Source organism: Rhamphochromis longiceps, linkage group LG20 (assembly GCF_057381845.1).
Source record: "Rhamphochromis longiceps isolate RC_006_pf linkage group LG20, R_longiceps_female_GT1.1, whole genome shotgun sequence".
NCBI classification, from domain to species: Eukaryota; Metazoa; Chordata; class Actinopteri; order Cichliformes; family Cichlidae; genus Rhamphochromis; species Rhamphochromis longiceps.
In genome coordinates this window covers 11,684,221-11,707,220 of record NC_140576.1, presented here as the reverse complement: position 1 = coordinate 11,707,220, position 23,000 = coordinate 11,684,221, and the positions used below count along the sequence as shown (strand labels likewise).

The window sequence follows — 23,000 nt, the reverse complement described above, 5'->3', positions numbered from 1 at the left end:
TGTTTTTTTTATCATCATGTCTTACTTGAAGAAAACGAAATGTTCCCACGAAGTGCTCAAGTTTTTATCAGTGGAATTTAGTCTGGTAGCATTTATAATAAAAGTAAACTTTCAGTAGGGAACTTTCCAAACAGGAGCTTATGACTGTTACACGTAGGCAGCACGTACCAGGTTGTACAGAGACAACTAAAAAGAACAACAACAGCATTTTCACTGTGCATGTGGACATGTTTGAGTGGTGATATTTTGCCAGAATCAGCCATGTGCCTAAATGCAGCATATCTGTAGTCTCTTAGTCTTAATTACATAATTGATTTAGTCATTTTGCCTATAAAATGTCAGATAGGTAGAGAATCATTTAATAGAAACACAACTCACAGCTGTTTTTTGTATTTTCCCAGGCCAATGGGGAAAAGAAAACCCAACAAAACAAGGCTCCTCTGAAATAATTAAAGGAGCCATATTTAGCACAGGCTGCCCTAAAACTGTAAAAATATCCATTTGTAGATCAGTGTGTGACTAGAAACATTTTTAACCCTGCAAACTAAGGAAGTCGGGGCCATTTTCATAATCCGCTTTGGCTCAGATCTTGTGACACAATGTACCTTCTCCATACTCTAATAAATCTCAGAGCATAGTGACACCTGATATTCTGCATTTATGTATCACCTTTAATGCTGTAGGAAACCATCAATCATCCAAATTACAACAAATTAAACCAATCTACAAATTGAGGAAAAGATTAGAATGAGCAGTGTGACTCTTTAACACAACACATTGGGAGATTTATTGCAATCATTACCATCTATTCAGACCTTTTCATCACCTCGGGTGCTTACCTTCTCAAGTCCCGAGTAATACAGCTCTAGATGGTGATATAAAACGATTAAGGCTGATATGGACATTTACGGAGCCCACATTCATACAGAGAACAGACACAGATACCTGAAGGTCAAGTGAAAGGGGGGAGCAGTCAATTTCAAAGAAGCTTTTGTCAAATCCTTATTGAAATTCATCAATAAAAATGGGTTGCCCTAAGCCTTTTCAGAAATAAAATTGTCATGCTAATTCATTGTGATTGCCACATTGGAATAGCTAAACAAAATGAATGGCGGGGGCCAGATGCACCCACTGAAGCGTAACTTTGGATATTTCATAGTGAATTACACTTGATCGACTTGCCGCATGATCTCGGTGCAAATTCTGATCAAATGCCAACACGTAAGGAAATCCAATCATTGGTTTTCTAACTCATTGATTTGCATGTCAAAGAAGTACCCGTTAAAAACTTAAATGAAAAGCAGTAGTGCTGAGTGGGACTTTTATTTTTTCTAAAACTGAAGAATGAAGAGAGTTTAGGTGTTGATCCCAAGAGTGCCCACCATGATGGTCCTAGAAAATAATTCTTTAGCTGTTTTTTTTTTTTTTTTAAATCAAACAATAAACATTATGCTGAAACCTTCAAACACTTGCAGAGAGCAGTGTGCTTCCTTAAGTGTTTATCAGAGTTGACATTTGTGCTAACACATAAATTATACGGGAACACACCAAAGTTCCCGTAGAGTATATACTATTCTGGTTGGGATTATGGGTTGATGCTAGGATCAAATACATGATGGGTCATATAGATTAAAGTCTGCAGACCATGAAACTGTGAAAAATAACAAGGCCTCTGTGTTGCATGAGAGACAGGACTCTTGTGCATGAGGGGGGAGGATAGTTTCCAATGAGCCATCTGGACATGGGCCTCCCCAGGGGAGACAGAGCAAAACATGCTTAATCTGTCTCCTTTTCCCCTGTTTCTTCATCTATCTATCTATCTATCTATCTATCTATCTATCTATCTATCTATCTATCTATCTATCTATCTATCTATCTATCTATCTATCTATCTATCTATCTATCTATCTATCTATCTATCTATCTATCTATCTATCCATCCATCCATCCATCCATCCATCCATCCATCCATCCATCTGATTTTTCAATGAAAATATAAATGATAGATAAAGGATAGATATTCCTTAGTATGTTTTTCTTTCTCCACTGTGTAGACACATTCAAACCAAAAACTTCAACTTTGGATTCATCGCTCTGTAAGACATGTCGTCACTGATTTTCAGTGCAGTTCTTGAGTAATTAGGCATACCTCAGACTTTTTTCCTTCCCTGTTTCCATTACTTAAGAACATCTGAAGAAGTATTTTTTAGTTGTTTATAGACAGATTCAGATTTAATTTATTTAAACCAGCATATTTTGGTTGGTTACCTCAGGACAAGATTGTGCAGTTAGGACACCTTTCTTCAGGCAATAATGGTAAAGCAGTGGACTAGAATTTAGAACCACCTTGTTTTAGGTTTTCAGGTGTTTCCCCACTCCAAAACACCTGATTCAAATGATCAGTCTGTTATCCGACAGTTCATGCACATAAGTTGGTCATTTGAATCAAGTATGTTGGAGCAGGGATTGAGATCAGTTTTGATAAGATTGAGCGATGGGATGTGTGAGCAATCAAATCATGCACTAAAATGATCATGTAAAAAGTTGGAGGAAATGAGGACAAAAAGAATTTGATTGGACATTTAGGGTCATAAGGTCACTCCCTCAGTGAGGACAGTGAACTAGATGAAAGTAACAGCGAGTACAAGAGGATCCCAGAATTAGGTCTGAGGAACAGTTAGGAAATCATGGGTCAGTTAAAGACTATACATATCTGATGTGTGTGTGTAAGCATTGGCAGGTGCATGTACATAATGGTGTGTCTGTGTCTGTGTGGGTGTCTGTAGCTTTTATGAAGGTAGATGTAAGACACCAGGACGTGATGGTAATCCAAATGTCAAATGACAGAAATGTGACATCCACCTCTGATTCATAAAGTTCCACACAGCGCAATTAAGCGCATTCAGACACACGGAAACACACACAATTGCACATGCAGACCCATGCATCATGCATGGTATTCCACATTCGTCCTAGGCCATAACCACCCCCAAGTAATTCATAAAATTCATACAACTCAACTACTGATTGGAAGGCTTGATCTCTGGCTGCTCCAGTCTCTATGCCAAAGTACCCTTGGGCAAGGTACTGAACCCAAGTTACTCCCACTGTGTTCATCAGAGTTTGAATCTGTGTGTGGATGTTAGACAGAAAGCACTTGGATGTAGAAAAGGTGCTTGTATGAATGTGTATTAGAATGGGTGAATGAGGCGTGTTGTATAAAACCCTTTGAGTAGAAAAGCGCTACATAAACGGCAGTCCAGTTAGCATTTATTCAGTTGTTGCATTAAACACTTAAAAACTAAAATTCATGCCATAGAGGGTTCAAAGTATGCAAAGGATTGCTTCAGGTCCTGCAGAGATGAAGTATTTCTGTTTGAATAACAGATCCATGGGTTTTCGTGACAGCTACTGTTTAATTTAGAGTTGCATTAATGAGTTATTTATATTTCAAAGCATGTCACCAGAATTGTGGATTTGCGTGTACTACTCCTGGCCATGGGAGTGTTTGGGATGCCATCCAGCCAAGTTAAGAAAAACATGTTTGGTTAAGTGTGTGCGTGTGTATGCGCATGGGGGGAGGGGGGGGGGGGTGCTTTTGGGGTTTGTTTTGGTTTTTTGCTTTGGAGATTTGATGCAAAAAAAATGAATGGGAAGACTATATTTCTGTCATGCACATTTGGCGATGGTCTGAATTCACTTTGTGTGGGTGTGGCTACCTTCATTTATTCTAGAAGAGAAAGTCTCAGCCAATCTGCTGTGGAAAGTGGGTTTTTTTTTTTCAGTCTGATTAGTTTTACTGCAGCCAGCAGATAAAGAGAATTTTTTTCAGCATCTCAGAAAAAAAATAATGGTGCTCCATTTTTGCCAAGAATAGAGCTCTGGGGTTTCTCAGATTACTTTTTTGTAAGTTTTCATATACTTTGTCGTCTTTAATTTCTTCGTTATAAAATCTGTAGTTCTACCAACAAAAAGTAATTACAGCCCTATATAAAAAGCAATTTTTTCCTCTTAGTTATGTGTCCCAAATGTAGGAAGATAAATGAGATAAAGAACAATTTAGCTGCAAAGTAAACATAGGCTTGAAGTCTTATCCATCACTTTGCAAGTCATTTCTCCAATACACTATCTCCCCTTCTCACCCTTTCTCAGTCACCCTCTAGTGTGTCTGTCTCTCTGTGTGTGTCACTGAGTTGCAGCAATTGGAGGCCCTCGGGGTATTGATTGGGCTCGACTTAATGCTGTCAGACTGATGGGAGACATGTGATTCACAGATGAGATCTTGGCCCTGTACACTCAGCCTCCAACCACAGTGTCACACACACACATTTTACACAGCACGTGCAGTCACGCTGGCAGAACGCGGACAGCAAGCACACAGACTACTGTATACACATTACGATCATGGGCCGTTGCAAAGGCAAATGCATGCACCCACACTCAAATGGTTAAACTGCTCATGCATGGGTGCGCACACTCCCCCACACACAAACACACACCCTTGGGAGTCCCTCCTGACACCCTCAATCTGTCATAGCTAAAACCCAGAGGACCTCGTCTTCGAGTCAGGAGGGTCTGGACAGTACACTGAGCTCAGCAGAGTTTGCGCTAATCAAGACTGGCAATGACAGACTGCCTGCAATGACAGACCTTTTTTCACTTTTACATATTTCACCGTTGAGGATATCTCATTTCTTTGGTTGGAGGCATGGAAAAAAGAGTTTGTCCTGGTGGGCAGCGATGGCTCGTGCCTAATCACTGTCACAGCACTGAAGTCTGAATGCACAGAAAGCTCCGGGTTATTCAGTCATATTTAATGTTAATAAATAAAGCAAATAGTGCAAAGCAGATTTTATCTTGGCTTTCTTTCTGGTTCAAAGACAACAAAGGAACATATTTTATTACCACAGCAGGTCAACATTGTAAGCTACATGGTATTATTTAATTGTTATAAAATGATACGTTACGGCCTTTCAGTAACAGCAGAATGAAGAGTGATCATAATACATTCAGAAAAGCCTTTGTTTATGTCAGTTAAAAAAGAAAAGGCCAAATACATTGCAATATATAAGAGGAGAATGTTAGCACATAGGATAATAAATTAGCGTAATGAATATAAATATTTATGAATGCTGTATGAGGCATAGGCAACACAAACAACATTTCATTGTTGGTTTAGGTCTTTCCATGCGAATGGGTGCTTTTCCATGTGAAATTGAAAAATTTAGAAATGGTCGGACTTATCTTCTAAGGGTGCCTTACCCTCACTTCCTTAATAAATAATGCAATCGCGCAAACAATGCACTGCAGCTCCAGTGCCGCTTATTTGCCTTTATCCATAATAATATTCATCAGGCTTTTATTGTGTGTCAGGTTTTTTTTAAAATAAAGAAATACATTTCCCCGAATGCTGTCCTCGAACAGAGTTCTGTGCTTCTGTTCTGCAGATTATGTTGCCCTAATAAAACGTACATTCGATCTTTCCTTGAGCGAGTACTGAGCGTCCTGTGTGACATCTGGACGTTCTCTGTGTTTGGTCCCAAGGACGGGTAGCTGCTGTCAAGTCCAAAGGCAATAAGCATTCAAATAAACACCCGGGTCCTCAACATTAGGCCTGGTAATTGACTGGATGCAGAGCTGGGAGCACTGAGCCAATGTAACGGGAAGTAATCATGTGATGAACTGACCCCTTTGTTAAATGGTGTCACTCAACCTCTTAAAATCTGATAAACAAGTCAGTAGGCTGGCACAAGATCTATACCCCCATCAGGGTTGATTTTCCTGCTGCGTAACTATGTCAACGGTTAAATGTGACCTGTGACTTTCTAATAAGAGGTGGCCCTTACACTTACAATTCACCCGTAAAGTTGAATACCATAGTATCACAGTGCTTTTAGATAAATCCTTGGACTTTAGTTATAAAGCAAATTTCTTTTTCTGGAAAAAAAATAAAAAATATTTAGAAAGTAAATTCCAACATTTCATTGCTGTTGTTTGCTTACTATTCCTTTATGTCCATACAGTTTTCTTTTGTTTGAAACTCACAGTATTACAAGATTTGGAAGTTTCATCTATACAAGAAATCTTGTACTTTGTGCTAAATGCTAAATCAATGGGCTAATTAAAATGGCCAGCTAAGATGGTAAAAAAGCTAAGTTGGACAGATGTAATGTTTACCAAGTTTACCATATTAGTTTAGTATAAATACCAGAGGGAATTAATTAAATTAAGATGAATGGATGGCTCCAAACAGTTGCAGAGACATTGGCGAAAAAGCCAAAACATCATCCTCCTGGAGGAGCTGTAATTAGATGAGTACCAATGTCACTAAGAGTCTTCCGAGAACTATAAAGGCTCAGGCCAGCATTTCAACACAGTCCAAACATCTTTTGGGACATTTTGTTTGCACTAAAGGCGCAGACTAACGGACTAATTGCCATCAGTAGAGCCACACAGCTAGTATAGCCAAGCGAGGCACATCAAGATCACTGACCATTTAGCGGAAATCCTGAATTATACAGCCAAAGTGATTATGCATGAAATTCTTACATGTTAGCATAATATTAGTGAAATAATCTAAGGTAACATGCACAATCTGAGCATGCGGCAGAGAGCATGAATGACTTTCCCAATAGTGTCAATATTTCACCTTCCTGAGTCATATTAGTGCAAGAAACTGATGACTCCATTGGATAAATTTGGCTGCGGCCCTTCTCTCCTTGACTCACTAAATGAGCCGAGTGAAGGATGTTGTGCTCTTCTGCATAAACGCTCGCAGCAAAATAGAGTTTATTAAGACCCATAAAAAACAACATTAAAATTCACAACCAAGAAAGCGTCGCCTGACCCCTGGAGAATGATAAATTAGCTTGTGTTGCTCTGGTAAAACGACCATTTTATACCTTCATCTCCCCCCCGGAGCTGCTTCCCCTTCAGTGTGGCAGCACTGCAATGGGCCCTGGACCGGGAGGCTTTGGCAATGAGGTTTTTCTCCGATGATGCTAATATCATTCTGCTGGTTTCTCTTGTGAACGGAAATCAAATGACATTTCATTCAGTTATAGATCTGCTTCTCACATTCATTGTGCTGCTGGAAGTGAGCAAAGCGTGGAGCCACACATTTCTTCTCAATTCTGAATTAAAAACTAAAGTGTCTAGTGGTGTAATAGAAAGCAAGAGTCAAGCAATAAAATGTCTCGAGAAATCTTTGGGTTGATATGATCTGCTTAGGGCTTATTTCACTCATACCTTTGATTGTGTTCTACCTTTAACTTACCATTGAGAAGGGGCTTTCTGCAGCCTGTTCTGCTCTGCTTACCTGGCACAAGCTGCTGAGTACAGCCACCTCCTCATCATTAGTTTGAGCGATGGCTAAATAGATTTCCTGTGACAGTGGCATGCCAATTTCCCACAAGCAAAACATGCAGGTTCCTGAGCACCATTTGAGTGGGGATGGAGGAGAAAAATTGGCCCTTAATATAAGAAGTTGATTATATAAAATAAAAGCAACATTGTTAGTACAGGAAGTTGTGTTATTCTACAGCCCTCTCTCAACATGCAAAGCTGTTATTTTGTAAGAGTCAACCTTTAATGACGCTCTGCTACCAAAGTCCCTTGCGAATCATCACTAGCAACTCATTAGCACTATGCTAAGCTAATGGATCAGTAAATGGATTTTTATGTGGGCATAAATGCTAATTCGCTACACTGCGGCGCCGTTCAACAATGCTGTGTTTAGCAAGACAGTCTGAGCCTCGAGGGTGTGTTTGTGTCTCATTAGGCTCGGCCAGGGATCCATTCTGGATAGGGAAGACTCAGCAGCAAAACTGAAATACAGCGATGAAGGCCCGCAGTGCTGGAGCACTTATCCCTTGTGCTGGCCCTGATGGTTTTATTCAAGAGGAAAAAAGATATCCCACAAGTGCTGACACAATTGCTTTTTTAAAAGCACAAAAACAGCCAGTAAGATCAAGTGTCAGGTGTTATTGTGTTACATGGTGGTTGCTGCTAGCTGGGATTCACATAGACACAAGCTAAAGGCACTTGATAACACTCGAGCTACGATATATCTGAGGGAAAAAAATGCTCTCATGCAAGCATAGCATGACGAGTTTCGCCCCTCCACTGATCCCACTCTAGTGTTATTCCATGATGGTCAAACATTTACTGCATGGTTATTCGGCTGTAGCTACAATACATAGCATCACTTTTTTTATGTGTCAATTACAGGGCAATTCCCAGAGCTGATTGAGAAATGTAATCAGATTTTATGGCGGTAATCTGCGTTGAGAAGTGATCGTCTATGAAGTTCATATCTGCAACTACACATTTTAACAAATGTACAGGGTGGGCCATTTATATGGATACACCGTAATAACATGGCAATGGCTGGTGATATTAAAGTCCTGTTTGTGGCACATTAGTATATGTGAGGGGGCAAACTCCTCAAGATGGGTGGTGACCATGGTGGCCATTTAGAAGTCGGCCATCTTGGATACATCTTTTGTTTTTTCAATAGGAAGAGGGCCATGTGACACATCAAACTTAGTGGTAATGTCACAAGAAAAACAATGGTGTGCTTGGTTTCAGTGTGGCCACCATGAATGGCCACCATGGTCACCACCCAGGATGAGGAGTTTGCCCCCTCACATATACTAATGTGCCACAAACAGGACTTTAATATCACCAACCATTCCCATGTTATTACGGTGTATCCATATAAATGGCCCACCCGTTATAATAAGTGACATCAGATTTTCTTCAAACCTTTATCACACTCAATTTTTCCCTTTAACAAATGCTAGATAATCATAAAGATTATGTAAAAGTCATATTTTTATAACATCAATATATGATAGAATCCACATTACAAAGAGTTTTTATTCTGTCACAGTAGCTTCCTGACAGCTCACTGTCTGGTGTAGTAAAGGTTTTCTGATATCCAGTGAAATACTGTGCTGTAATGTAGATGGAATGGAGGAAAAATACCACATTTGTTGATCCCGACAGAAGCCCACATCCAAAACCCTGAGACAGCAAGACATACAAGGAAAGTGGAAGGAAGCAGCAGGGACAGGCCTTGTTGAAAGGACATCTCTGAGTGGGAGTTGAGTGGGAATACTGGCTCAGCAGCATCCGCAGAAACCACATGCCTCAGTCTTTTTACAGTCAGGTGGAACACCTAATATTCTTGATGGTACTAATGCTACATCATGACCTAGAAATATCACTCGCAGTGAGCCAATAAGAAAAACAGTGCCAATTCATAAATCAATAATAGCAAGGCAAAGCATTTTACGAATACCTTACTTCCCCTTAATTTTACATTTCTTTAAGATTTCCTGGAAAGAACTCGGTCATTTGAGAGAATACAGTAGAGCCAGCTGACTCAGGAGGCAGAGTGGCGGCCTCCGCTGATCAGTCCACTGCTCCACTGGCCCGCATGTCAAACTGTCCATTACTGGTTGAATGAAGAACAAAGTTCTGTGTGTAGGCTGCAGTGTAAAAATTTTTGAGTGGCCAATAAGATTAGAAAAACACTAAATGAATTCCACCGTAGAGCCACAGTTGTATAGAGTTTAATTAGTTTTACAGTAATTAGCAGGAAAGGTGGGTCTTAAGAGAGATTTACAGTAGAAATCCGATGCATTTACACTCTCGTACTTTACTCTAAATATATACAGTACGGTAGGCAAATTATCACCTAACTGGCTTTTGCTGTGACCAGTATATGCAAGGTCATGCTGGCTTAGCAGTTAATTAAAAATACTTACAAGCACTTACATTTAAAACTGCTTTTAGTTTCCCATTAATGAGGACTTTTTATAGACCTGTGAAAGAAAGCAAAAGCCTCATGAAATTTATAAAACTTTTCAACCTTTTATGCACAATGGGTTAAGTGGCTCTGAGCAATTAAGTAACTAAATAGGCATTAACATTTGGTAATTATATATTAAGCAGGGGTATAAGAGAGTATTAGTTCCTAAACAATGCCTTAGGGGTTCGCGTTGATTTCATATAGCCACACAGCTCTGAGTAAACTGTGACATAGAATAAATCAGATTAATATTTACTCTGCCTGTTTTAATTGTGAGAAGTATGGGAACATTTCTGATGCAATTATATGCAATTATAACTTGTAGCATTATATGTCAATATCCACTTGCCATATTGTGGAATAATACTAAAATAATAAAGACATAAGGCAACTTTTGTAAAGCGATATGTTATACAGTGAATAACTCGGTTGTCTGTAATGAAATCTATTCTCTACAGTTACTTCAGGTATAGTATTACACAATGCATTCAATATTTTTTTTCATTATTATCATAATTTATCTCATATACCGTTACTATATCATTTTCAGACTCTGGGTTTTTTTCAGCTATTTTTTAAAATAAATGCTGTCTGAGAAATACAAATATAATATCTATATACATTACAGCCATGTGTTGCCGGGAAAAAATCTGTCATAAAGATGATATACCGCCATAGAGAACCTTGTTGTTGCTTAGATGCTAGAAAGTGAAAGTAGTGGTCAAAAGGCACAGCTTTTACTTTGAAGGTCCCAAAAAGTTGTATGATAGTGCACTGAAAACCTCCTTGAGAATATTTTGGTTACAGATGTGGCCAACAAGAATTTGTATACAAAACACCAACTTGTCTGCAAACAGTTGCCAACTACTTGCGAAGTGGTAGGGAAATTATAAAAAGGGCACAACCTAGAAATGGACACCACGTGCTGTCAAACTTAGCAAGTTTTCGCATCCATGTCCGGAATCTTCCATGAAAACTATGGGCGACTGTAGCAACGTGCTATTAACCAAAGCAACCACAAGGAGGGTTTAGTGGTAATGCCCTCTGTGAATGATTTCACCAAGTGACAGCCAGCAACCTCTCAACAACAATACACATATTTGCCTAGCAACTGGAGGCTGTCAAGGGGTCGAAAACCAGTCGCTAGCCCTGTGTGACTGGGACCATACCAGACTTACTTTGATGACATGTTCTAGCATAAATACTTGTCAGATTTGGACATTTTTCAGATGCAGAGGCAGAGGAGGTTTATGTATGTCCATCTGTTCTTATCTATCATTGAGTAAAATCCGTCAGTGTTACTGTCCTGCTTAGAGTCACTGCAGCAGCTCCTGCACTGACAGTGAGGCAAAACAAAGGGACAATTTACTTACGGTGAGTGCCAACCATAGAAGTGATAAATAAAGGCAGCATGAAATCAAAGAAATGGGATCAGGTGGAAATTGGTATTTTCTCACAACACAGAAGACTGTGTACTGACCTGGAAAACACACGCACACACACACACACACACCAAATGCACAGTCCACAGCTTCTGGGAGCAGATGCTCTCTTTATATCCTCAAATGCATACATTAAGATGGAGATGTACAGGGCTTTGTAGTACAAAGAAATGAAAAAAGGGGAGCAAGGAGCAGGCACATTAACCGGAACACCTGTACATTATAATGCAACCAACTGCAATCACCCCTAGTAAAGTATCACCGTGGCGATTATTATTTTTGCAAATGGCTTGGAGAGATGTTATTCATCTGCAGACCATAGCTCGATGTGTTTGGAATGTGTTTATTGGAATTTTTTATTTGTATTCTTTTGGAAAAATATTACTGGCGTTCACGTTATTGTGTCCACTTCTTCTGCTTCTCTCAGACTGATGCCTTTTGTGCTACTGCTCCTCTATAACTCCTTAGAGTAAGACCCATAGAACAAAAAATACATTAGTTGGATATATATATATATATCAATATGTATGTATGTACATAATTTTAAATATATCAAGCATTTCTTGGCAAATAGCACATCTGGCCAGCCAAAACATTTCATATCAAAATATAGTCGGTTTAGACAAGGATTCGGAAATACATTTAATCACACATAAATCGATTTTAATTACAGAATTTTAACTTATGTGACAATACTGTTTCAATTTCAGTTTCAATTATATTTTATCCCCAATATAAATATTTCTATGTACTAAAGAAAAGACAAGAAGGAAGAAAGGAAAAGGCGAACCCAGGATTAAAATGAGATCCAACATCTGTAAAATCCCAAATGCTTCCTTTTTGCCAGATGGTGAGCTCTGGTCTGGGCGTGTCCCAAAAATATACAAGAGTATGAATAATGCATCGGATATGACTTATTTCACAGTGTATCTCTGGATGTTCCTACCCACTCACGCATACAGAAAAACATACACACACAAGCACACGTGTACTCACATATTCACACACGGACAGATGCAAACATGCACCCACACCCTTGTGCCCACGCACACATACACACACACACAGTATAGATCATTAAAACAAGCCAGGGGTCCACATCTGCTAAATGCTCCCAGTTGTGTGTACAAGATGTTCATTGACAAAAACTACTTTTCTAGTCTATGTTGGCACCACATAAAAAAAACCAAACAACATAAGGTATAAGCTAAGTCATCCAAAATGTCCACATTTCACCATCACGATCTCCATTCAGTGAGCAAAGACAGTCAACTCATCTGTCATCTCTTGTGTGACTTTCATGCTATTTCATAATATCCGTCCCGTTATGTGTATGCAGAGACATTGGCGGCTATGGCCTTGTAAAAATCTCACCCGGCCAAATGAGAGAAAGGTGTTAAAAGCTAGAATCCAACGGACAATATGGCCTGCCTCAACCTCTGTAAAGTCACGACTCAAGCAATGAACTGTCATTAAAGAAACTTGGCTGGAATATAACCTTGGATTGCTTCATGGCGGCGACTGTAAAGAAGATGAAGGGGCTGACTTTTGAAAGGCCTTGTGACAAGTCTAAATCAAGCCACAAAGGTATAAAAAGAATCTTCAAGGAGCTGTCCCCTGCAGATTGGGCAGTGGCAGACAAAAAGACAAAAAAAAAAGGCCTTCAGTGAATTTTCCACTGGTTGTTCTGGGGTTTCTCATAGGGATTTTGTTCCATGATTAGCCCATGAAGTTGGGTGTGATGAACGTTCAATGCTGATGTTGTTACCATGCGGCCCTCGTGGAGTTTTCAGATGTTTCAGGTCTCTCACTGCGGTGACTGGAGATGTTATGGGTTATTTTATCTTTTATTTTTTATTATTGAAGGTCAGAGCCGATGTAAGTTTTGGGAGCCTCATTGGTGAACGGACAAAATATCTTGGGTGTAATGACTGGCCTCGGTTTCTTTAGCAACATAGATGTCAATGAACCTGCAGCAGAAGAAAGAAAGACAAAGACAAACGTGAGACACTAACTGTGAAGTTAGATCGTTTCAGACATGCGCCTTGTTATGCAAATGTGCAGACGATTTTCTGTGTTGTGTAGCCTTTTGAATTTTATGTCAAATTCCAACATTTTCCATGAACCTAATGCTATCGCATTAACAGCAGCAGCACAAAGCAGCCTTTATTGTCACTTTTGCCTGCTTGTGAAAAATTAACTTTTACTTTAGTAATCTAAATTAATTAGCAGATCCCTAGTGTAGTAGTTTACACACTTGCCTAACAAGCAAAAGATCCCCGGTTTAATCCCGGGAGGAGACACAAATCCCTTTGGGGTTGTGTCAGTAAGGGCATCCAGTGTAAAAATCTGCCAAATCAAACATGTGGAGCTACCTGCTGTGGTGACCCCTTGCGAATTAAGGGAGCAAGTCAAAAGCAGCTTTAATTAGATTATGGTTCCTGTGCACAGAGGAAAAGAAATAAACGCAGTCTTGTTTTTAATCATGTAACAACTAAATTAGCGTTTTCACTTCAGTAAAAAAAGAAAAAGAAAATGTGCCCTGATTTTTTTTTAGGGCATTCACTGCCTAACTGTGAGTATCAGAAACGCCTTTTCTTGGTGTCACATTTTTGTCAGGGCCAAACTGCAGTCCTCATTATTTTTTTAATCAAAAACAAAACCAGTTTAGTTAACAACAAAAACAGCCAATATACAGATTCAAAGGTGTTAAAGGAAAAAAAACTGCAAGACCAGCACCACCACCCACCCACCGACTTCCCTCCTTCCACTTTAATTTTCATATCCATGTCAGCTCCAGAAAAACACTTTACATACAGAATATGAGCCAATTATGAATTTAACGAGAGACTCAAATTAAGGTCTTGTCATTCTTTGCCTGTGCATTGTCTGACATTATGAAAACAGGCATCAGGACTCTGCGTTAGGCACACTTCAACATTTGTTTTGTTAATTCCATCAAATAAATGACAAATTTAATGAGGAATGTATTAATAGAACGTCCCTCACACTCAACGGTAACTGATTTATGCTTTGACATCCATCACCATTGAAGCCTGTGAGGGAACAGGAAACACCTTTTTTCCTGAATATAGTTACCTCTTTTCTTTTCTTTTGAAATCACTATTGCTTCCAGTGAATAAACACAGCACTGGTGTGACTCCACAGTTAATTATGCCACGTCTAAAAGGTAAAAAAAAATCTAATTATATGAGTTATGTGAAGAAATGGGTTCATATGTCATATATTCTTTTCTAGGTGGAATACGTTTCACCTGCGGTGAAATTCTGCAGTTAATGGCTTAATTTAGCCAATCATTTGATCAAAAAAACCATTTGAATGATAATAGAATTCTGCCATGAATATGTTATATGGATGAATCCATAAATGTTAATACATAAATGATTCAGGGTGACAGTGGACAAATGTGACACCCCAGGACTGACCACATAAATCATTCAGACACTTAAATATGAGTTGGCAAATCCACACAGAATTGCACAAATTCCCAGGGCTGGCAGATAAATATTTATGACGCCCCCAATTCCCCCCTTTCTCCCCGTCTTTGGTAATTGTGCGTGATTCATTTTGTTTTCTCAGTGGAAGAAGGAAAATCAATCTTAGAATATTGGCTATGAGACACACGGCACGCAGATTCCAAATGCCTGTTTTGTTTTGGGGGGTTTTTCTGTAGAATATAAAAGGTTCAGATATATTCAGTCAAGTTCTCCGATGAAGATTTCAGTTTAGTCGTTACTTCATTTCCGGAGGGAAGTTTCTGGATGTGAAGTAAACCTGAGTCAGGCTAACTTGCTACCCACTCCAGTTTACTTGCTGACTTTAAAACAAGTGGTACTGATTTAGAGGGATTTAAAGTATAATTCTTTTCTTTCTGTTTTTTGAATCTATTGTGAAATCTTTTGTAGCTTTCCTCTTGGTTACTAAAAACATTCTTCCATGTAGACATGCTTTCGATATATGTCCTGAGAGAAAACTGAACTTGAACTTGAACCTTGAAGTAGCCGCTCCCTTTGATGTAGCCACAGAGGGGCTCTTTACTTTCAGTTCTTATGCATTTCAAAAAACTGCCAATAACTCATTGCATTGTTACATCAAAGTGACTCGGAAATTGTCCCAGACCTGGACCTTTATTCAAGCTCGCCATTGAACACATACCTGGAAAATACACTATGAAATGCATTCGAGGCAGGGCCTCTCTTATTTGCTGCTTCTTTTCAAAGTTAGTATTTGTGCTTTCTACAAGATCCAACAATCAAAACATCCTTGGTTTCTTCAAATGAACTGGAAACAGGGTTATGCACTCAGCATGCAAATTATGCAAAATAGCAGATAATCACAAAACTCATACTTGCTGTTTTTCCTCTGCATCCTACGACGGCTCCTTGGGCAAAGGCTGGAAAAGAAGAAGCAGAAGGTCACTAAGGAAGAGAGGGCCGGCCTTCATTTTATTCAGTTTTCCCTCAGCTTACTGGCCTTAAGACGCAGAGCAGCATATGTCCATTTAAAAGCACAGATGGCACATCTTCCAATTATATCTAAGGCGAGACGAAGGAAGCTGAAGGTTATTTTGTTCTCTACCAGATTTTATGACCTCCGAGGACACTGCTTCTCCCCTCAACCAGAAAATACGATCAAGTAATGGCCAACGCATCATCTGCATTAAAGAGCAGAGGACCTCTCTTTTCTTCCATCAGTGGCGTCACACTTTTTTTTTTCATCACATTAGCTGTGAGGCAGGGTGATAAACAGTGTTCCACTTTATTTCTTTGTGAACGGAACTTCTTGCCGCCCACATTCATCTCAAGGAGGACACGACAACATGCTGTTTTCCCCTCGACCATAGGAGAGATACAGCTTCCTCGCTTTCTTAATATTGGTGAATGAGCCACTTTTGTGCAGATAATGACTCGGCTAATCATAATCAGAAAGCTAATGGTCTGTTTAGCCAATCAGAGGAGCTAAGGCGAGACGGCTGTCTGGGCTGTGCATTGGCATTCCCAGCAGCCGCTGCTTTCCCTTCGGCTGTGCCAGGCTCGCAGCACTAAGGCAGACTTGGTATTCCGCTGCCTGCTCGGCCGGTCCTTCTGTGATCTGTCTCTCTGTCTGTCTGACCAGCCGACTGGCCCCCGCGCTGTCGAAGAAATTCAGTCCTCTGAAGAGGCGCTGATCCATCACACCTCTCCAGCAGCATGTCATCTAAATGCTAAGTACTTCCACTGCATCTTTAAATCAAAACAAGAAAAGAAATGAGCACGGGAGGTGAGCGCTTGGAGGGGATAAAAGCTTATAAGGGCACAATAGAATCTACCAAGCAAACCCTTAGCTTTTTGATTACATTCATTTTCAAAGGAGAGGAAATGTGGGAGGGGAGAAACTGAGTGAATAAGCATGAGAGACCCTGTTATACTTTTAAATGTTCAAGGAATACAGAGAAGGCATGGTTTTTGCCCCTAAACAGTCCCTCAAAGAATATAATTTTGTTGTTTTAGTCCACTTCAAACATCATCATATATGTGCCCGAGCCACTCCCGCAATAAGGACTCCCTCCCGCTCCCCCATCTCCCCGTCTGAGCCCAAGTCTTTGCTATCGATTGGAGCGATTCCTGAAGTCAGGGCAAGTGCTGAGGCGGCAGAAGCGGCCGACACTATTAACTGCTCCTACTAATTAAAAGGGTAACAAGGTGAGTTTGGCCCCGCGGGACAACTGTGCAAGAGACGGAGCCGGCTGTTGGCCCGCCATGCACACCGGTAAACAGTGAGGGACTCATCCAGGCTGGAGAAACTGATCAGGAGGGCTAGCTCTGTGGTCGGCATGAAGCTGGACACTCTGGTGACAGTGGCAGAGAAAAGGACATTAAAGAAACTGCTGGACATTATGAACAATGCTGGGCATCCTCTGCACACGGCCATAAACAACCAGAAGAGTCTGTTCAGTGACAGGTTGCTTCTCCCCAAGACAAGAACTAACACACTTAAAAACTCCTTTGTCCCACACGCCATCAGACTGTTTAACTCCTCTCTGGAGGGGAGAGGGAGGGGAAACAGGAGGACAAAGGAGGGGGGAACAACTAAGCTGTAGTGCCTCTGCACCTCACTGTACAATACCTTGTGCAATACTTTTTGTAAATAGTCAACAGTGCAATAGACTCAATACTTGAAATGTGCAATTCACTTGTATTTTTATTTTTTATTCCTATTTATTCTATTTATCCCCTTTGTATATTTTATTTATATTTGTCTCTGTATTTATATATGTGTGTGTGTGTGTGTGTGTGTGTATATATATATATATATAACAGTTCTGTAACTGTAACTTTGGTCGTTGCTGTGCTTTTTTTGGAAGTCGAATTTCCCAGAGGAACCCACCCGAGGGATTAATAAAGTTCTATCTTATCTTATCTTATCTTATCTTATCTTATCTTATCTTATCTTATGGTGTTTACAAGACAGAAATCCAAGGACATCGAAGACATATTCATCTCCCGCCGGCACAAGGGATGGGGGGAGATTTACAGATAAAGAGTGAGAGAGAGAGTATGCGCACTAACAAGCGCTTTGCTAATTGCTTATATTGCGGTGAAATTGAAACATTTGGACCTCGTCTCTGAGCTCGGGGTGCCCTCGTTTCATCATCACTTGTAAACACTGAGCACTGTGCATAAATGATAAAGTTTCCCAGTTCAAATGAGGTGTGCAGCACGGATCTTTGAGAGGGTGCCAGTGGAGACTGGCAACAAAAAAATAATAATATTAAGGGATTCAATTAACGTCGTTCCTTATCATCAACACAACATATTTTAGGATCAAAGTATTTTTGAGATACAGTATGCCTCGCATTACCCAAAATAAAATCATCAGCCAAGGTAGTATTGCAACTCACAGAAACCTCTGTAGCTGAGACGAAAAGCCACTGCAGGCACAGCAGACGGCTTGTTTGCTCAGTGCTCAAGGGGAAACAATGCAGAGGCTGCATATTTGGTGGCACTTCGAGCTGCAAAATTGTCACCAACAGCACAGCGTGTCATTGTAGAGAGAGGTGCTATGCTGCGCCATCACTGCAGTAAGTAAGAATCTTTCCCTAGGGGTCTGTCCTAACAAGTGGACTCCTGCACAGGACTTAGCTGGGTTCATCAACCGGAGCCTCAGAAAGGTCCCAGTCATAACAATTCACTGGAGCTTCTGCTGTTATTAGCCATAGCCAGAGCTTACTGAAGAACCTGGGTGGATGGTTCACACTCACCGTGTGAGCCTGATGTACTGAAGCATCAGAGCATCACACCCAGAGCTGCCTCAGAGGAAAAAACCTGATTAGTTTCCAAGCAGCATGTTCTGTTTGTTGCTTTATTTCTGATGTGCCATCTGCAGAAAAAAAACCCTCTATTTTTCAAATCTTCTAATTAAGTTTTGCTCTTTAAAGCAGGATTTAATGAATTCATACAAAGCAAGCTATAGCCACAAAATTGGCATGATCCGGAAGACTTGAACCATGTGGCATACACAAACACTACAGAGAACACAGATTCATGTATTCACTTATGAAAATGTTAAATAAATGAAAACAAATTCAGAATTCATGTTCAGTGCAAAGTAGAACACAAATCAAGCGTATTTTAACAGCCTGTGTATTGATTTTGATGCTGTAAAGAAATTCATGAGGCCCCCAGAGAAAGATGATAAGACACATTTAAAGTTTCAAATGCTTTGCAAAGAGGCCAGCTGGAATACAAAGTCTTTACCATCAGCTAAAACTTCACTAAGCCATTATATTGTGCTTTATATTAAAGTATTAAATGCAAGACTGAGTACATATACTGGTGAAAAAGTGTCAAAAATAAAAACTATATATTATATAGGTAGATGGTGCTGCATGCATTAATTACAATTAAAAACATATTAACAAATGTACTTGAAAAACAATGTTCTGGGCTACTAAATCAGCATTTGAGTAATTGTATTTGCTTTCTACCACTGGAAACAGGCCTGGGGTTTGTTTTGAGGATGACTACAGCATTTTAAATTAGATAGAAATGTTAGCTTGTAGCCGGGTGCATCATGGGGCTGCAGCACTGAACAATTTATTAAAAATACATACACTAAAGATCCAAAGGGCTCAAAAACATCCTAGCTTTGAAACGGGATGCTGCTGAGCCTGCATGTCCGGTCTACGCGAGAGCTTTTCTGCATCACTGTTACAAAAAAAACCCGTGTTGGTGCCCTTTGGCTTTGACAAATTTACACCAGACAAAACTCTGGAGGCAGGCAGAGTGCAGGCTAAAACACAAATGGCAGTTCAAAGCTTGCCAATGACAGAACTTCAAATAGGGGAGCCGGGTACAGTGTGCTGAAAGTGACAGCAGAAGGGACCGCATTCACTCTGGACTGGAAAGAGAAGGGGGCAACATGCGCCTGGCAAAGTCAAACTGACAAAATAACTCTTTAATAGATAATGGCAGTACCAGAGGAGGCAAAAACAAAAACACAATGTGTTACTTTATTATAGCATGTAAATGAATACCACAGGAAACACTATAAACTGAGAATGTGATCATGAAGCGTCCTGCAGAATTCCTGCACAATAACACAACACCTATGATAACACAAATGGAAAAGGAAATGGAATGGTGGGAATATATTAGCTGTTTCTCTGTTTTCTGAACATCTCTATCAATCTAGCCTATTTCAATACATTTTCGGCATCTCTCCCCATGCTATCTGCTCAAGTCTGATGATCGTGCCACAGCGTGTGACAAACAGATGAGGAGAAACCAAAGAAGCACATTTTTCTTTTCCGCTTGATAAATAGAAGATCTGCAAATGAAACTGAAATAAATAGTATATTTGCTTATCAAGTGTAACCTCTGTGTACTATGCATTTGCTCGGCAGGGGCACCCGAGCGTTCGAACATCAGTCATTTTATAAATGTACATCCAAAGGCAAAGCAGCCCAGCTACAGTGTGTTATCCCCGATGATCCAGAGAGGGCCTGTCAGATACAATATGACAGGAGTACCGTCAATTCACAAGCAGAAATGGGTACGAAAGCCTGGAGGTGGGCCAGTAAAACATAAAAGCTAGACCCCATGCTCTTTTGTCTGATGTATGTATCAAAGAAACAACGGCGGCATGTTCCTGTCATTCGATTATGAGTGAATTAAAAAGAACAGTTTTAGTAAATTACAGATTTCTTGTGGCAGACAGCAGTACTACTACAAAAGCAGTGAAAGTTAAACCCTGTTTCATTCAAGCGAGCACACTAGAATTTATTTCAACAGTTTGTTTTTGCATTATTGTTGGAATTTTACTTGCTGCTGCACAGAAATTAAATAATTTTGGCACTGAATGAGACTGAAAGCCAGCAGAGCAATGAAGGACATGGTGCACAGCATGCATATCTAATATCTGCAAATGTTCCAGGCCTGGTTTTTCAGTGCAGTTTGAAAATGCAAACATTTTTCTAATGACAACCAGTTTTGATTTTCTGAATCATTATTTTCTTTCTGTAATAGACCCGAGACCATTTCCTCTTATTGGAAGAACATTTTACTGTATGTTTCCTTCTGAGCCTTTGGCGCAAGCAGTTGCTATTACAAAAATAACCTACTTTACTTCTCTTATTATGCATTTTATTTGGGCTAAACTAATGCTGCTGGTCACAGTGCTACAGCACCTAATCAAAGAGATTCCATCATCACAACCATCTTTATCTAAAGATGGTGCCCCACTGAGAGTGAGTCGGTTTGAACAGATTCCAGAGGCGACAAAGAAGAAAACAAAAAAGAAATAATTTACATATCCTAAAAAAATACAGTGAAATCATATAAAATACAAGTGCAAAGTTATATGCTAATGAAACTGCAAGTAAAACTAAACCAACACTGAAGGACCTCTTGAAATAGAGCTTTTATTCTCAGTAGGGCTAGTTGTTTTGATAAAGATTTTATAGCAACTAAAGCGATTATAAAGAGTTCTTATAAAAATGTAATTACATGTACAGATGAAAGACAGGCGGCTAATTTGAGCCTTCAGCACAGCAGCCAGCTCTGCAGCATTTACTTTACTTTTGAAAACGACTTTACCGAGTATTATGGCGTAATGCAGCTTGTGTGTTTGACACATATATACTCCTTTTTTTCTACAGAGACAGCACTTCACTATAATATATCAAAACAGCCACTGTTTTTGGTTTGTTCTTGTTCTTATTCTTTGTGTTATTATTGCTTCAGAGACAGCTATGACATTTTTAAAGAAGGCTACACTTAAATGACTGTGAAAACGTCTTGTATCTATCTTGGTTTATTAATTATTTTAAAAAAGAAAAAATGCTTCTATGTTCTTCTTACTGTGAATCCTATCAAGACCAAGAGACATCAAGGTGTTGGGACATCTCTCAGTACTTCCTGACCTTCACACTTTGTCTGTAACACCTAGTCGTTGCCTCCAACTGAAGACAGAAATCTCAGCTCAGCTCATAACTGCGCAGCCACATTGAATATCACTGTAATTTTAGGAACCTCATACCCTAAAACAGGATAGTGTGACAGTGTATGATCAAGTGAATAAGTAATCACTCAGCCGTAGAGACCATATGACAACCATCAGTTGAGAGGGAAAAAATGAGTAATCCTCAACTAGAAAATCTCGAAATGTTCAAATGCGTGGCTTGCTAGCAGATAGCAGTTTGCACGGAACATGCCACCTTGTCTGCAAATAGTAAACAGCTGCTCTCTGAGCATTAGTAAAATTGTGAAAAACAAGATGCAAAGCAGAAATAGACTGCAAAGCAGCTTTGAGGCACAGCTTTTACTGTGAAGGAGAAATGTTCTCTGTTATCATATGAGTTGGTGTCTATCATGCAAACTACAAGCAACCGCTCTAATCTCCAAGCAAGCAAATCAATGATAAGGAGATTCTTGCTATAGCATGAACAGGTCGAAAATCGGTCAGACATTTTTCCCTCATGTCCAGTATGGTAGTCAAAGGAGTCCAATATGGTAGGCTAATTAGCTAACTGAAACTAGTTAGCTAAATATGCTGGAAGCATGCTCACCAAACTTTCAACTGCTCAGCAAGTCATGTTAGCCCGTATGCTAGAAAATACATTCAGTCCAGTGGTTTAGACTAGTTGAGGGGAAAGCTTGAAGCTAGCTACATGTAGCAGCTTACTTGTAACCTACCTGCTAATTGCATAACTTGGATACTACTCTCAGTTTTGGTGATCTATGAGCATTTCTGGCTGTGGTGTATGACAAGCTGACTTAAAATAAAACACACTCTCTCTCACACAGTGCCCATAGAAAAAGTGTGTTATAACTGTATCATAATAATTCTGGGACAAGAATGAGGGTCTGTGGCACAGGAGAATGATATTTATCTGACTTTAGCTCCACCTGTTATTAGGATAATTCATTTTTGGTGGTTATCGTGAGATTTATCATGTATATCATGTTCTACCTGTAGGGTTGAGATAATACCACCTGCTTCTCATGTTATTTGAATAATTAAGTGTTATAAATGAAATCAAACACACTCGGTAGAATTATATTCACTGGAAAGGTGAAACAATGACTGCAGTGTTAGTTTTCACCAGCTGTTTGGAAAAATAGAACACCATTTGAGATAGATGACATGCTTTGACATTTTTTGGCAGTGCACCTGAGGCTCAGTTGTACTGTTTTTTTGTTGTTCCTATTTGGACACAACATCCTTTTCTAGCCTCTTAC

At 39.7% G+C, this 23,000-nt stretch overlaps 1 protein-coding gene across 2 annotated transcripts in view; it reads right to left on the bottom strand.

Annotated features, from left to right (window-relative positions):
• Positions 1-11,341: 11,341 nt before the first annotated feature.
• The window catches only part of tafa5l (TAFA chemokine like family member 5, like), a 47,996-nt gene continuing 36,337 nt past the window's right edge, over positions 11,342-23,000 (bottom strand). For both annotated transcript variants that reach the window (XM_085394724.1, XM_085394725.1), the window contains 2 exons: positions 15,629-15,673; positions 11,342-13,229 (listed from right to left, as the gene is read on the bottom strand). In XM_085394724.1, coding sequence (XP_085250850.1) covers positions 15,650-15,673 — 24 coding nt within the window. In that variant the 3' untranslated portion in view covers positions 11,342-13,229; positions 15,629-15,649. The remainder of the gene's footprint in view (positions 13,230-15,628; positions 15,674-23,000) is intronic.